Source organism: Camelina sativa, chromosome 13 (assembly GCF_000633955.1).
Source record: "Camelina sativa cultivar DH55 chromosome 13, Cs, whole genome shotgun sequence".
Classification (NCBI taxonomy): domain Eukaryota; kingdom Viridiplantae; phylum Streptophyta; class Magnoliopsida; order Brassicales; family Brassicaceae; genus Camelina; species Camelina sativa.
In genome coordinates this window covers 12316284-12333861 of record NC_025697.1, presented here as the reverse complement: position 1 = coordinate 12333861, position 17578 = coordinate 12316284, and the positions used below count along the sequence as shown (strand labels likewise).

The 17578-nt window shown below is 35.7% G+C and overlaps 1 protein-coding gene and 1 pseudogene across 1 annotated transcript; both read right to left on the bottom strand.

Annotated features, from left to right (window-relative positions):
• Nucleotides 185-1742, bottom strand: LOC104738175 (annotated as a pseudogene).
• LOC104738174 lies at nucleotides 4346-5581 on the bottom strand. Its single transcript, XM_010458392.1, has 2 exons — nucleotides 5042-5581; nucleotides 4346-4942 (listed from the first exon to the last, which is right to left on the bottom strand). Exons 1-2 carry the CDS (start codon nucleotides 5579-5581, stop codon nucleotides 4346-4348), a joined length of 1137 nt encoding a protein of 378 aa, XP_010456694.1.

Genomic DNA, 17578 nt, shown 5'->3' with positions numbered 1-17578 from the left:
AAAAAATTGTGGTTAATTACCGCTCTAATAGTATTGGCCAATAAGAAATTACCGCTCTAATTAAATATCAATATTTTTAATGAAACTTTATGAAAAAAAATTCTTATTGGCCAATACTATAACACACTTCAAAAACTTTACATTTTGACTATAAAAAGATAAAAAAAAAAAAAAATTAAGTCCATTAGATAAGAACGGGGATAAGCTCAAGTGGAACTTTCTTAGGTCCATATGATTCTTCAAGATCAACATCTTCTGCCTCCATTCCTACGGGAAGTTTCCAATCAAAGCGGTAAAGAAGATTGATAAGAGTCAAGTGTACCAAAGCCATACCCATTTCAATGCCAGGGCACATTCTCCTTCCGCTACCAAACGGCAACAACTCAAAGTTTAAACCTCTATAGTCCATCGGGCTGTCCAAAAACCTCTCCGGGATGAAAGCTTCTGGATCTTTCCAAACGTTTGGATTCCTATGAACAGCCCATATGTTGACATGGATCCATGTTTTTTCTGGAATGTCATAACCTCCGATCTTTAAATCTTTTGAGGCCTCTCTTGGAATTAGAAGTGGCACAAGCGGTGTTAGCCTAAACGTTTCTTTAATCACCATTTTTAGATACTCGAGTCGTTCTATATCTTCTTCTACAAATATCGTCTTTGTTTTTTATCACGTCTCTTACCTCGGCTTGCACTTTCTTCAAAACTCTTGGGTTTGCAATTAAATGTGTCATCACCCATGTCATAGTTTGTGCAGAAGAGTCTATTCCAGCGTTGAGAATGTTCTGTAATAATCAAAGTCACAAGATTTTAAAACACATGTGAAGAGTGAAGCTATAGAATGAGAGGTTCACATTACTTACCAGAAGTATTCCTTTGGTGTGGTTTCGCGTAAGTTGAATCTCCCCAAGTCCAATCTCTCCTCTTTCCATCTTAAGGAGCAAGTCAATGATATCATTCTTAATACTCTCATCTTCTAGGTGACGCTTTATAGTTTGTTCAAAAAATGTGTCCATTGCCTTAAAAATCTTCTCACATCTGCTATGTAACCCCGTTATCCTATCGATGATTTTACCAATAATCGGAAAGTAATCTGCTGCTGCGAAACTCCCCACCACCTCCATGGTTCCTTGAATGACTTCCTCATACGTAATTTCAAATTTGCTTCCTTTAAGAATGAAACCAAATCCAATTCTACAAATAATACTTCCTGATAGTTTCATTAACTTCTTGTACAAGTTAACCGGTTTCTCCAATAAAGCAGATTGTTTGATGAAATCAACGAAGGAAGCAACTTCTTCTTCTCTTATATGTTGAAACGATTTTACCCTTTTTACTGTGTAGAGTTCAACAACCGTCATCTTTCTTACTTCCCTCCAGTATTTACTATATGGAGAAAAGCCGAGATCTTTTAAATCGTATGTAAGTCTTGCAGGATAAGTCATATAAGGTCGCGAACAACATTCTACGTCAAATGTTTTTAAGACTTCCTTCACTGTCTCAGCTGTAGATGCCACAACAGTAGACACGCTTGCAAACTTAAGAGACATTAGAGGCCCATATTTTTCGGATAATTTGAACATGGAATGATGATGTTTTGATCCCAATTGGTGCAAGTTGCCAATTATAGGAAGTCTCCGTGGTCCAGGAGGTAGATTCTTCTTATTCGTTCTCTTGTTCTTTACAATGAATATGGATGAAAGGAAGACGAATGCAATAAAGCTATACCAATACCACAAACTCATTTTGCTGCCTACACAAAAATGAATAGCTTAATTTATTTGACTATTTTAAAAGAAATATAAATAGCATGATGAGTGGATCATATAACACAAAGAAAAAAGAGAAGTATGTTTAAAGTTTGCTTAGAGAAAATTGGATTTTAAAGACAATTACCAACAACAACAACAAGAAAAAAACTCTAGTCTTGTTTGCAAAAAATAAATAAAAAAGAAGAAGCTTTAGTCTTGAAGTTTTTGTAATAAATGACCCCCATAGACGAAAAATATTGAGAGATATATGTGCATATATGTAATATTCATATTCTCTAAGTCTAAATGTAAGTATTAAGTTTAATTGTATACGTATGTATATAAGGGCTTTAGCCTCCGATTAATACAAGCAAGAAAACCTTTTCCACCAAACTAGTTTTCTTGACAAAAAATATAGAACCCCATAAACTTAACCGCGAAAGCATCATCACTCTGTTCTAATGAAGATTCCTAAATTTCTTTACACGATGAAAGTACATGCATCATTCGAATAGGTAAATAAACACATATTGAACATCATAGATAGAGAGACACCGAGATCGGTAGGATTACCTTTAAGTCTTATGGTTTGTGCCGAAGAGATGGATAGAGGGAGAGATATAAATTACTATAACTATATGATATAGGAACCCAGATGAGGGAACCCACATGGATAGATGGAAATAGGCAAATGGTTGATAATACTATTCTGCCTATTTGTTGGATGATAGATGGAACGCAGCGAAGAGATGGTGAATAGATAAATAGTTGAAAATACTGTTCTGTCTATTCGGTAGCAGTGGAAGATGAAGAGATAGATGGGTGGATTGAAGGACGCCACACAGATCTGTGAAAGGATCTATGATAAGTCAAATCTCAGTCTTTAAGGAATCACACACAAGAAGAAGGAGAAAAGGGAGGTTGCTTCTATCTCAGAAGAAAACCTAAGAAAACTCTTATTTTATTTCATAAAAACTTGAAAGGTTACAATGCTGAGAAGGGACCTTATATAACGATCCAGCAGCGGGGGACCTTCTAGGGTCGAAATTATTACAAATAAAAGGACTAAACTTGCAAATATAACAGACTCAATTTTAGGACCTAAATAAAATAAAAGACTCAATAAAGACCCAACGGTCGATTCCTGCAAAACAAGAAAAGAACCATCATTTATTATTTGAATTCAAACACTTACCTTGGTCATAGCTCTCATGCACGCTCCAGCCCTTCATTGATTGCTTCGGAAATGATGAAAAGAACGGGTTCTTTAATTCCTTGTAGAACTGGCAGAAATGATGCTTTTGGAGTCTTCTCTTTGGAATCTTCTAGCTCAATGAGAGTAATCAGACTTTCAATGGACTTGTTGAATTGTTCCCTCAAGGTCCTTGCTCCCAACCTTGTCATAGGTTTGTGTACCATTGTTGGCAGAACGGGTTCTTCAGGAAATGGTAGAACGGGTTCTTTAGGAACTAGAAAAACGGGTTCTTCTGGAAGTTGAATATTGATGTCCTCATCATTCCCTCCCTCTTGAGAAAGTTCGTCTGTAGAACTATTTCATCTGCATGGAAAGGAGATAAATCAGCAACATTAAAGGTTGGAGAAATGTTCAAATCATCTGGTAGCTCAATCTTGTAGGCGTTGTCATTGATTTTCTCTAAGACCCGAAATGGTCCATCTCCTCTTTGTGACAGCTTGGAATTTCTTTCCTTGGGGAATCTTTCTTTTCTCATGTGTAACCAGACCCAATCTCCAGGTTCAAACGTCAGCTCCTTTCGGTGCTTATCCGCATGCTCTTTGTTCTTTGCGCTTTTCTTCTCAAGATACTCTTTAACTCTTTGGTGAAGTTTCTTCACAAAGTCAGCTTTGGTGACTCCTTCTGCACTAGAATAAACAACTTGGGGGCAGTGGTGTGATGTCTAATGAGGTTAGAGGATTAAAACTATAGACAACTTCAAATGGAGAGAATTTGGTACCAGAATGCTTAACATGATTATAAGCAAATTCAATATAGGGTAAACAAGATAACCAGTTCCGGAGATTCTTACCCACCGTAGCTCTCAAAAGAGTGGAGAGAGTACGATTAACTACCTCAGTTTGGCCATCAGTTTGAGGATGACAAGTGGTGGAAAAGAGTAGCTTAGTTCCTAGCTTTTTCCACAAAGTCTTCCAAAAGTGGCTGAGAAATTTGGTGTCTCGATCTGAAACAATGGTCCTCGGGATTCCATGCATACGCACCACTTCTTTGAAAAAGGGTTCAGCAGTTTGAGAAGCATCATTTGTCTTGTTACATGGAATGAAATGCGCCATTTTGGAGAACCGGTCCACCACAACAAAGATAGAATCTCGGTTGTTGATTTTAGGCCGCCCTAAAACAAAATCTATAGAAATATCTACCCATGGTAGGTTAGGGATAGGAAAAGGCATATATAAACCATAAGGATGTGACCTAGATTTCGCTTTCAAGCAAGTGATGCACTTTGCGCAAAACCTTTCCACATCTCTTTTCAAATGCAGCCAAAAGAAATTTTCCATCAGAACACTTAGAGTTTTGTCTCGCCCAAAATGTCATATAAGTCCTCCTCCATGTGCTTCTCCAGTCAACAGCTCCTGAAGGTGCTTGGGGCGTTGGTGAGTCCAAATGGCATAACTAACCACTCATATAGTCCTTGCTTTGTCTTGAAAGCCATTTTCCATTCATCACCTTCTTTCATTCTCACCTGATGGTAACCACTCCTTAGATCAATTTTAGAAAAGACAGTAGCTCCATTAAGCTCATCTAGCATGTCATCAAGCCTTGGAATGGGATGTCTATATTTGACAGTGATGTTGTTGATTGCTCTGCAGTCTACGCACATTCTCCAAGTTCTATCTTTCTTAGGTACTAGAAGAACCGGTACAGCACAAGGGCTTAGGCTTTCTCGAATGTAACCCTTTGACATTAGATCATGAACTTGTTTTTCCAGCTCTTTTGTTTCTTCTGGGTTTACTCGGTATGCTGGTCTATTAGGCAGTGGTGTTCCCGGAACTAGATCAATTTGATGTTCGATTCCTCTTATAGGCGGTAGTCCAGGTGGTATCTCCTCAGGAAAGACCTCTTTAAACCTTCCTAATAGTTCAAGCACTTCTGGTGGTAAGTCTTTCTCTTCTTGACCTGAAAACAAAACTTCCTTAAAGATCATTAGTAGCACCTTGTCCTATGAATTAATTGATTTTAAAACAGTAGAAGGTGTGATGTAAAGATTAGTTTTGTTTGACTTAGCTCCCTTTGACATTGTTTGTTGCATTTCATGCACTTCTTGAGGGGTGAGTGGAGCTAGAGTATGATTCTTGTTGTTATGTGAGAAGGTGTAGTAGTTTGTTCGGCCATTGTGTAAAGTCTCCTTATCAAATTGCCATGGCCGTCCTAGAAGAAGATGTCCAGCTTGCATAGGAACCACATCACACACAACTTGATCTGAATATTTGCCTATGGTGAATGGTATGGTGACTTGCTCGGAGATCCTTAGTTCAGCCTCATCATTGAGCCACTTAAGTCGATATGGATGGGGATGCTTTGTCTTTTGGAGACCTAGCTTATCAACCAAATACTTGCTGGCTACATTAGTACATGAACCACCATCAATGATTAAGCTACATACCTTGGAGTTTATGGAGCAGCAAGAGTGGAAGATATTTTCTCGTTGAATTGTTTCGGGATCAAAAAGAGTGCTAAGAGCCCTCCTTATGACTAGAAGTTCTCCCATCTCTGGACAGTCTACAATATCCTCCTCAGATTCATCACGTTCTTCTTCCTCATCTTGTGATTCATACTCTCCATTGGCTTTAAGGATCATTACTCGCTGGTTTGGGCACTCCCTTGCATAGTGTCATTTTCCCTGACATATAAAGCAAGTAATATCACAAGCTCTTTGGTTAGTAGGCTTACCTTGCTCTGGTTTGGTTACTTTTGATGCCTCAGGTGCAACTCTTTTAAACCTCTGGTCCACATCAATAGATTTTCCCTTGTCTAAAGCTTTTTGAGGTGGTGGTGTCCATGGAGTCTTACTGTGGTTAGTAGAAGCTGTCTTCCTGAAACATGTTCTTTTGGTGGTATGGTGATGAATGCAAGGTGTTTCAATTACCCCTATGTAGTTGTAGCATAAAGGATGATAAACCAAAATGAGTGTGATGCAAGCAGTCAGGATGTGAATACTTATCTAAGTCAAGCCAAATATAAAGGATGTTTGTCACTAACAAGCTAATGATGATTATGAAATGTAGAATGTAAAAACTACTAAGATAAACTAATGCAAGATAGGAAAGGAAACATGTAAATGCAGAACATAAACAAGAACTCTGGATGAGCTTGAGCAGACACTCGATCAGATGCACGATCGAGTGGATGGTCGAGTTGACGAACGAATGTCAGAAACAGAGCAAATATTGAAACAGAGCAATAGTAAACCAACTACAGTACTTGAACTAGGAAATCAATAAACAAAGAAAGGTCCTAAGGATGGATTCATGGGGTGGGCTTAAACTATGGTTATCTATATTGACCAACAAACCTCAATCCATGAGCTAATCCCTAGACAATGATCTTCCAAGTCATGTTAATCCGTTCTAATGGCAATAACAATCAAGCTCAGATACTTGTTAGACTCAGCTTTCACTGGCTGTTACATATAAGAGCATGCATTAAAACCCAGATCATTATATTCAAAAATCAAACAAAGCATCTAATCTCTTAGCATGCTTAATGATAATCTCTAGCCCTAGCTTTATCCAGCAGCTTAAACATTGGTATGATGTTAAGAAGCCGGAGATCTATCCTCACCCTCTCAGTATAAGGATAACATAGAGCTTATCTAAGCCAGAAGAGATATGGAACATACAAGCTTGATCAATCTAAACACCCATAACATTTACCCAGCCTAATCCATCCTTAAGATCCTAAACCACTACTCACAATCACAAAACATGATGATCAAAGTGATAAACCCAGAAATCAATGAAACTTGCATGACTAGATAGAGGAGTAAGAGATCTACAATATTGAAGAAGAAATCAAACCCAAAATCTCAGTACTTAGAAAGTTGTGGAACCAACAAGTATCAAAGATTTCTTAGTTTTTCTCAAAAGTGGTAAGCAAAGAAATGCAAAAAGTAAACAATTCCCAAAAGGGTAAATACTAGGTCTACATTGTTGTACTCTAAAAAATCTCTCTTTTTTTGGTGGCTGCAGGGTACAAGGCTTATATAGATAAAGGAAGGGAAGCCCTAAAAATGCTAAAAGACAAAATAGGAGGGCGGCTCGGTCAACTCGACCAGGTGCTCAGTCGAGTGCTGGTCGAGTGGCCATCTTCTTCTGCTTCTTCCATCCGGTCGAGTCCTTCTCCGCACACGGTCGAGTGTCTGGTCGAGTGGACTGCCGGACCTTGATTCTTCAGCTCTAAATCCTTTGTTTCCCTCACTTGATAGCTTTAATATTCTTCAGCATTCCTTCCAGCTCCTTAGGATCCAAAATCACCTGTTTATGCAAGAAACTATGCAAATGCAATGAAAACCTACTCTAATGCATAAACAGTTCTAAAGTTATACATTAATGGACAAATGTGATGGGAAATCACGGAAAAGATGTGAATATGCTAAGGGAAAACAAGGTAAAATATATGAAGATCACTTCCTTTTGATGTGTTGTTCAGCTTGGACTGCTAGGTGCAACAGTTCTTCAAGATCATGATAGGTTTGTCTTTCCACCTTTCTAGCAATTCGATCATGAAGACCATCTAGGAACTGTGCCATGTGTTTTTAAGAGATTCAAACTCTTCAAAGTATTCCTCAACAGATTTGCTTCCTTGTGAGAGCTTGCGGAACTTCTTTTGTAGCTCTCGGTGGTAATAAGCTGGGATATATCTCTTTCTTAGCTGAAACCTCATATCATCCCATGTGGTGATTGGTATATGTCTATACCTTCTCCTTTCAGACACATCTCTGTCCCACCAAGCTAAGGCATTATCGGTAAGTTGAGCAGCAGCTAGGGATACCTTTCTCTGTTCCGAATAGTTGTAGTAGACAAAGATATGCTCCATACGTCTTTCCCAATCAATGTAAGCTTCAGGATTAACCTTTCCAGCAAATGTTGGCGGATTGAGCTTAAGATCATAGCCTCCTTCTCTTATGTTGCCTTCATCTCGTCCTCTACCTTGTTGGCAGTGTCTCCTTCGCATGTGGTGTTGATTAAGATCTTGATATTCTTCCTCTGAATCAGGCTGATCTCCATTATCAACCTCATGGTTTCCTCTTGGCAAGTTACGAACTAGTGCTCTTGGTGCAGGTGGGGGTTGTTCAATTTGTGTCATGCGATCACCAAGCGTTCAGAGTTGGGCTTGAATAGCTGTAAGCATCTCAGCCATGTTCACCTCTCCTCCTTGTTCTCCCATGGTTCAAAACGTTTCTGTAAAATAAGAAAAAAAAGATATCAAGTGCACATGAAGTCGAAAGGTCCAAATATGGAAAAATGCCAAAAAATGACAGATCTAGGATTTGGGGGCTTTTAGGCAATCAAATAAACAGATCTGAACGAAATTTTTTTTTAGGGTTTTCTTTTTAGAAAATGAACAATCAAAATAGAGCAAAGACACACGAAAATAGCAGATCTAAAGGGGAGAAACGAAATGAAACAAAACTAACTGAAACAAACACAAACTGAAGCAAACAAAAGGAAGTAAACTGAAACAAAAGGGATAGATAAAACCTGATTTGGAGCGTTTAGCTCTGATACCAGATGATATAGGAGCCCAGATGAGGGAACCCACATGGATAGATGGAAATAGGCAAATGGTTGATAACACTATTCTGCCTATTTGTTGGATGATAGATGGAACACAGCGAAGAGATGGTGAATAGACAAATGGTTGAAAACACTGTTCTGTTTATTCGGTAGCAGTGGAAGATGAAGAAATAAATGGGGTGGATTGAAGGACGCCACACAGATCTGTGAAAGGATCTATGATAAGTCAAATCTCAGTCTTCAAGGAATCACACACAAGAAGAAGGAGAAAAGGGAGGTTGCTTCTATCTCAGAAGAAAACCTAAGAAAACTCTCATTTTATTTCATAAAAACTTGAAAGGTTACAATGCTGAGAAGGGACCTTATATAACGATCCAGCGGCGGGGGACCTTCTAGGGTCGAAATTATTACAAATAAAAGGACTAAACTTGCAAAAATAACAGACTCAATTTTAGGACCTAAATAAAATAAAGACCCAACGGTTGATTCCTGCAAAACAAGAAAAGAACCATCATTTATTATTTGAATTCAAAAACTTACCTTGGTCATAGCTCTCATGCACGCTCCAGCGCTTCATTGATTGCTTCGGAAATGATGAAATGAACGGGTTCTTTAATTCCTTGTAGAACTGGCAGAAATGATGCTTTCGGAGTCTTCTCTTTGGAATCTTCTAGCTCAAGGAGAGTAATCAGACTTTCAATGGACTTGTTGAATTGTTCCCTTAAGGTCCTTGCTCCCAACCTTGTCATAGGTTTGTGTACCATTGTTGGCAGAATGAGTTTTTCAGGAAATGGTAGAACGAGTTCTTCAGGAACTGGAAGAACGGGTTCTTCTGGAAGTTGAATACTGATGTCATCACTATAGTTTAATCGGCATCCAAAGGTACATGATTTTTATACGAATCTACTTTTAGATAGTGACCACACATATGTTGAATTTAAAAATGTGTAATAGAGTTTAAACTACAGTACCTTTGGATGGAAGAGAAATCTGATATCTCAAATCCCCATCATAATGGGTAACTAGGTAATAACCCGCACTATATGCGGGATAAATCGACTCAAATAAAATTATTACAAGTAAAATTATTATTTGGAATTTAAGTGTCATAATAATAATTTTACACATATTTTTTTTTATTTTATTCAAATTTACATTTAATTATTTTGTGTAAAAATATATTTCACCCGTGAAATGTGGAATATAATGTTAATTATTGTAATAATTGTGATAATGTTATTTATTTTTAAGATTATTGTAAAAATTAATTTTTAATATATATTCCATTTGTTTCATAAAGAGTGTCATTTTAGAATTTTATTTTTGTTTCACAAAGAGTATCATTTTAAATTTCCAATGCACTCTTTTATATTTTCAATGCATATTTTCATTAGATTTTCTAGTTTTACCCTTAATCTATGACTAAATTAACCCATTAAAAATTTATTAAATAAGGGCATATATGTATATTTTTATATTTTCTTAATTTGTGTGAAATGTGTCAAAATGATACTTATTGTGAAACATATGGAGTACTTGAATAGTCATTAATTATTTTAAAATCGGAGAATAAGTTTTGTATTTCAAAAAGTTAAATAGATGAATAAGTTTTTTAATAGTTTATGAAATGTAATTTACTTTAAATCATTAAATTTGTTATGAAAATGATAATTAAATTATTAACTATATATATATATATATATTAATAGTTAATGAAGTCTTTCATTTTTAAAAAACAAATAGAAAGAAACATTACCTTATATATTCTAATGACACACATTTATGTTAATAATAATGAAATAAAGATTTACTTATATATTTTAATGGCACATTTAATAAATCAAAAGACTCATTTTTGTAAATCTGTTTATCTTGAGATGCTTAATTGTAATTAAATCTCCAAATCGCTCTGGCGACGACACATCAACATTTTCAACAAAATGCTTCTCTATTAATATATAGGGGATGACACTTATTGTGAAACATATGGAGTACTTGAATAGTCATTAATTTTTTTAAAATCGGAGAATAAGTTTTGTATTTCAAAAAGTTAAATAGATGAATAAGTTTTTTAATAGTTTATAAAATGTAATTTACTTTAAATCATTAAATATGTTATGAAAATGATAATTAAATTATATATATATATATTAATAGTTGATGAAAGCTTTCATTTAAAAAAAACAAATAGAAAGAAACATTACCTTATATATTCTAATGACACACATTTATGTAAATAATAATAAAATAAAGATTTCCTTATATATTTTAATGACACATTTAATAAATCAAAAGACTCATTTTTGTAAATCTATTTATCTTTAGATGCTTAATTATAATTAAATCTTCAAATCGTTATGACGACGACATATCAGCATTTTCAACAAAATGTTTCTCTATTAATATATAAGGGATTTAATAAATCAAAAGACTCATTTTTGTAAATTTATTTATCTTTAGATGCTTAATTATAATTAAATCTTCAAATCGCTCTGGCGACGACACATCAGCATTTTCAATAAAATGTTTCTCTAGTAAGATATAGGGGATAGAACCAAATACGCAATTTTTTCCCACACGTCAACTTCTTCTGTCCACAAACGATAAATATGCAACTCAAATCCAAATCTTATACACACGCCGTCTAATGCTTCAAACAAAAACCAGAGCAAAGACAATACATCAATCAAAGCTTCAAATATATTTCTATAATATAATGAATGGGATCATCATATGCACAATGCAAACAAATTAAGCAATGCAGGAACAGATGAACATCCGTTTAGAAGTTTGAGTGCGACCAATACATCATACCAAAAAATTGTTACAAAAGTTCGTTCGAATATTCTGATAGTCTTCCCATGTTCACTAACTCTCACAGTCCTTATAGTCATATATCGTAATAACATGAGCTTCAAAAGGGCAGCTCATCTGCTCATGTAGAAGCTATCTTATGATCCACCATGATCGGACTTGATTTATTAAATTAGTAACAATAAAAAGGTATATATCAAAAGAGCAAAAACGAATAGATAATTACGGTTGAACAAAAAAAAAACACAACACGCCCATTGCTTTTTTACCCAACTCCAATGATATATATCTCATATCTTCATCTCCTTGTTGTCCCTTCTCAGTCTGAATCATCTACATATTATGTATCCTCAAATGGAGCATGGAATGACTCGAGTAGTTTTAAATCGTTATGGCTAAAATCCTCTACGTGGTTTACAAAGGTGCGAACGCTACAAGGTTTCTTAAACCCTTCACCAAAACCTTGGATTTCAATGTTGGGTTTTCTAAGCCCAATTAAAGTTCCCATGATATTATCAGCTTTGGGTCGAGATGATAAAGCTCGCACGGATTTGTTATTGGACTCCTTTCCAAAAGGCCTCATACTAAGTAGGTTTGGACTTGACTTATATGTTAGAAAGTTCTTTCCTAATCTTTCGATGTGGGACGTTGGTTTGTACCCAACAATACTCTCCCTCAAACCAAGGACCACGAACCTTAGGTCTCCCTTTCAGCGAAATCTTGTCACCATTAACTCGATGCTTCCTTATTCGCAAGGAACCCTTCTTAGCGTGTCACATTGAGGGGCTTCTCCCACACTAATCATTAAGCCCATACCAGGACTTAGGTCCATTTATTTCAACCTAGGCCCTGATACCAATTGTTGGGCTTTCTAAGCCCAAGTCAAGTCCCCATTAGTATGATATTGTCCGCTTTGGGCCGAGATGGCAAAGCCCGCACAGATTTGTTATTGGACTTGACTTATATATTAGAAACTTCTTTTCTAATCTTCCGATGTGGGACGTTGGTTTGTACCCAACAATATTCAACACGTTGAAGAGTGTTCCTTTTGGAATTGAAATAGAAAGCATAAAACGGTTGTTTAGATGTACACTTGCGCATCTAAAACACTATTTCACCGGAAGCGCTCACTCCAGCGATGGAAACAGTGATGACGGAAGAATCTATCATCAGTCCAGGTGTAAGCATATTTCGACTATTCCTGTTTCTCAACATCCACTAGAGCCCACACTCGCAACTTATTAGTGGCATCAACGTCGAGATTATCATCCAAATAATCGTCAGATTCGTCTCAAATTAACAAATCTCATAAATGTCAACATCATCCTCCCAATAAATCACAGCTAATTTGCCTTTGTAGTTTAGTAATCGACAAAACTTGTCTACGTCAATAAATGTGAATTTTTCAGACCTAACATGAAAGTTAACTATCACATAATCAAACAGTATATCATCTCTCTCAGCTAAGTAATGCAAAACCCCATCGATGCACACCCCATCACACTTACTACCAAGTCGTTCTAAGGACATTTTTTTTATTTTTCTCCACCTCATATCTCCAGCTCCAAAAGTAACAATTCTATAAAGACCAGGCTCAGATGGAGAAGCAATGTATAATACCTTGTATTGCTTGTTAATCAGGTCAAATCCAGAAAAGCTATACCCCTCTTTGTAAGCATACCGTCCATGTAAGATCACATAGCGTCCTGTGTTTGGGTTACATATCATAAGATCGCACAGGTAAGAAATATTTACATTCTTAGCCAAAAAAAATATGACGTTGTTGGACTTGCTTTTTTTATTGTGTTTGACCAAGAAGAAAATCAATACAATAAAACTTGAATGTTTCTCCCCAGAGCATGACACATCAGCATTGTGAAGCATTATGGAGATGACACATTAATTAAAACCTGTAACCAATGAAAACATTTTAATTAATACAGTTCATCATTCTATTCCAATTATAATCATTCACTAACCTATCTAATTAAAACATTAATACATATCAGCTTTTTTCTAGGTGGACACATATTTGTTTTCTTAGATGATTCGATTTCTTCTTCTTTCTAATTAGCTTTTATCGTAGGTCTGGGAAAAATACCCGGATCCGAATATCCGATCTGAACCCGATCCAAAAAACCAATTTCGAACCCGTATCCGAAATTGTAAAATACCCAAACGGGTTCTAAATCTTTAAATCCAAAAACCCGAATCCAAACCCTATCCGAACCGAAATCCGAACAGGTATCCGAATATACCCACATTATTAATATATAGTAGTAATATATTAGTAATATTTATAATTTTAATAATACAAGTGTTCAAAATATTCAGATTTTTAGATATTTTCGATAATTTAAAGTATTTAGACTGTTTATTAGTAAATTTGGGTAAAAAATACTCTATATTTTTAGATATATTGTGTATTATTAAATAATTTAGACTAAATTAGATACTAAAATTAAGTTTTGTGAACTTCGGGTAATCCGAATCCGAACCCGAAGTACCCGAACCAAACCCGATCTGAACCCAAAGTCTAGAAATACCCGAACGGGTCCTATACCTCTAAACCCGAAAACCCGAAAATCTGAATTACCCGAACCGAATCCGAACGGGTACCCGAACGCCCAGGCCTAATCAATAGAAAGAGAGCCATGGGATCACGAGCACTGCTGATTCAACGTTATTTTCACCGGTGTAACGAAAAGGGTTTGTGTGATCGTGTGTTAAAAACACTTGTATCACCGACTTCGTTCTACAAGGAGGAAGAGAGAGAGAGTTGGTGTTGAACGCTACCATCGCCGCAAGAAGGAGAGAGGAGAAGAGAGGTAACCATGAGAGAGAGTATGGGAGAGCATGAGAGATCATAAAAAATAGAGAAAACGGAAGAAGAAAAGATGATGCCGAGAGATCGAGGTGGAAAGTGGGGAACCGGATGACAATCAACGGAGAAGGAGACGTTGCGAGGTGGTGGATCTGGTAGTCATTACTATGACTATGGGAGGACACAGTGGTGGTGGAAGAGCAAAGTCAGAGTAGATCAGAGTTGGAGAAGAGAAGAACAAGAAAGAGGAATAAGAAAATAAAGCAGTTTGGAGAGGTGCCTTTGGAGGCTCGCCGGTGATGGATGTGACATCAGATTAAAAAGAAAAAAAAATACCTGCGTGATCACCATCAAGCCATGAGCTCGTAGCAAGTGATGGAAGTCTGACCGAAGTTATATTCAAGAAGTTATGTGGGTTGCTTCCTACGCAAGAAATTACTAAAACTGCCCAAACCAGAAACCCTAGAAATCAGATTCGAGGTTGTCTCTTTGGAACAGTGTTTAATAGTCCAAAAATTACCCGATCGAGCTGAGATTTGGTGGGGAGCTTCACGGTACTACTGGCTTCCGATTCAACGGCGGGATTATGATTTTAACGGTTAGTTGTGGTTTTCCACTGGTGTGTTTTGAGACATTTGTATGGAGTAAATAGTAACATTTTAATGTTTGGTTTGACTAACAAGGTTGGATGGAGCTGAAGCTTTGTATGAGTGTTCTTGAATATTGGGACTGACATGAGAAAGGAGAAATGAGTTTCAACATTTAAGTGGCAAAGGAGGAGGAGAATTCTCGAGATAACGAAACACAAGAAGTTACGAAATACGAGGATATATCTGAACCAAAGAAAAGGGAGATAGATGCTGAGATAAAAAAAAAAGATGATGAAAAAGCTGTGACAGAAGATAAATAATCAGAAGTTTATACAAATGGAGACAATGCTGATAATACTGAAAAAGTTGTGATGGAAGATAAAGAGTGAAGAGGTTAACTTGTGATTATAGGCAAGACTAATCTTTTGGAAGAAGAGGTGTTAGAATTTTACAAATATTAAAATGCAGACTAAAAGACCACTAGAGTAAAATACATATCTTTCTTTTGGAAGAAGAGATGCTAGAGTTTTACAAATACTAAACTGCACACTAAAAGACCACAAGAGTAAAGATAATATCTTTGTTCGAAATGCTTCATGTTGGAGCCAGAATAATAAAGATGTTTCTTTGACGAAGAGATTGAAACTAGGAATCGATAGGTGAAACATTTTTTTTATTTTTTATTTTAATTTACTCGTAATTTTAATGCTAGGTAAGCATAACTATGATGTGATTTCGAATATGCGAGAGAGGTGGATATTAAAATATTTTTTTGTTTGAGTTTGAGGCGGATTATGTTTCAAAGAATTTCATTATGAGACTTATATAATATGATTTTAGCATTTTGTGATCCTATAGTTTTTTATTATTTAAATATTAGATTTTCTTTAATGTTGACAAATCATATTTTTAAGGTAAATAAAAAATCAAAAATGATATTCAATCAAGACATGCTTTAATTTTTTTATTGCAATTAACAACATATTAAATTATCTTTAAGATAATTAAAATAAAAACAAAATAAAAAATAACCTGCGGCAGAAACATTTGGATTTTTTATTGCAAAAAAATAAAAAATAACAAAATAAAGACATACTATCCTAGTTACGTTTAAATTTGGATTACGATGATAGAGAATAATAAAATTTGTCATGATGAGGTCAAACGCAGAAACCTCTAATTTCTTATTATTTTATGAAATTAAGATCATATATTCTATTATTTGTCCACATCTATTTCGTACATGTTAATAAGATTACTAAAGCAGATATCTCGTGCTATAAAACACAGATCAATAATTTCTCAAAAATTATAAGATAATATTAAAAATTATTGTTATATTTTGTTTTAAAAAATTATTTTGTTTGAGACAGTATTTATTTTTAATATTGTAATTGTTTGGTTAATCTAAATATATTTTATAAAAATACTAATTATTTTAGAATATTTTAGTATTTTTTTTATGTGTATTACCATAATTTATTGCTTGTTGTATTTGCATCTTATTTTGTGAAATATTTTAAAGGTATTAAATTTTATATTCTAATTATGAGCAAATAAAATTTATTAATTTATCAACACATAAATTTAGTTTTACCAATCCGCCTGTAACATCCTGTTTTCCTAATTTTAGAAATTGGCCGGTTTGATTTAAGTTTTCCCGGTTTAGAGTCGGTTTTGAGAAACCCTAAAGGGGTATTTATAAGCTTTGGACGCCTCCTTCTCTTTTTGAGGATTGTCGACACTTAGAAAGAAAGAGAGAGAGAGCCTTGGTCGATTTGGTGTGAAAGAGAAGGAGAAAAAGATCAACAGAGCTTTATCTTAGAAAGAAGGGGAATGAGCAGAATCGTTAGGGTTTGGGAGAAGGAGGATTCGACTGCTCAAATCTTTTCGAAAGGAGATATCGGCAGTTTCGTGGGGCGTTTCTTCTCAGTTGCGGATTGAGACCACAGGGTGTTTCGGGATCGATTGCAGTGTCATCTGAGATCGGATCGCGCTGAAATTTAGTGGGAAGCTTATGGACGTCTAGACCTAGCTTTTCACCGGGGGGATTTGATTGTTAATGGTTGGTTTTTAGTTTAGGGTTTCTTCTTTGAGACTGTTATTTTCTGATGTTTCTGTCCAGTTTGCTTCAAGGTTGTTTTTGGTTGTGTTACTTGTTGTAGGACGTTTCTGCACTGTTTTAGACACGAGGAGAGTTCTCCTGGTTATGTTTGTTGTTAGAATCAGCTTGTTAAGGTGAGTGCGGGACCATGAGCTTATCTAAGCGATTGGGTTGTATGACTTGTTTTGTGTGATGATGTGTAGGTGTGGTGAATGTGTTATTGAGAGTTCTGATTAATGGTTGGCTTGTTATATTTTGTTTGTGGTTGTACTCTTGATTTGTTTGTGTGTATAGCTCGTAGATGGGAGGATCGTCTCACTGGGTATTTATGGTAATACTCACGCATCTTATTGTGTTTGTGGTGCAGGTAATGCATGTGTAGTGTTGAATCATGGCAATGAGGAAGAGGATGATCTAGGGTCTCATGTGTGTGTTGTTGGTTATATTTTTCATGTTGGAACCTTGGATAAGCATGTGTTAGGTTGTTGGTTATGATTTATGTTTCCGTTGTGCATGTTGTTGTTTTGGTATTTGTTGGTTTAGGTGATTATCTGGGATTGGTTTATTTTGGTTTACAGTTTGTGTTATAATTAAATATTATGGGATATTTAATTATGTTATTATTATTTAAAAAAATAACGGGTCGGGTGGTTTCACTGCCGATGTGGAACATTAAAGTAAACATTATTTTCTTTATAGATTGAATAATATATCTTCATTTTAAAAA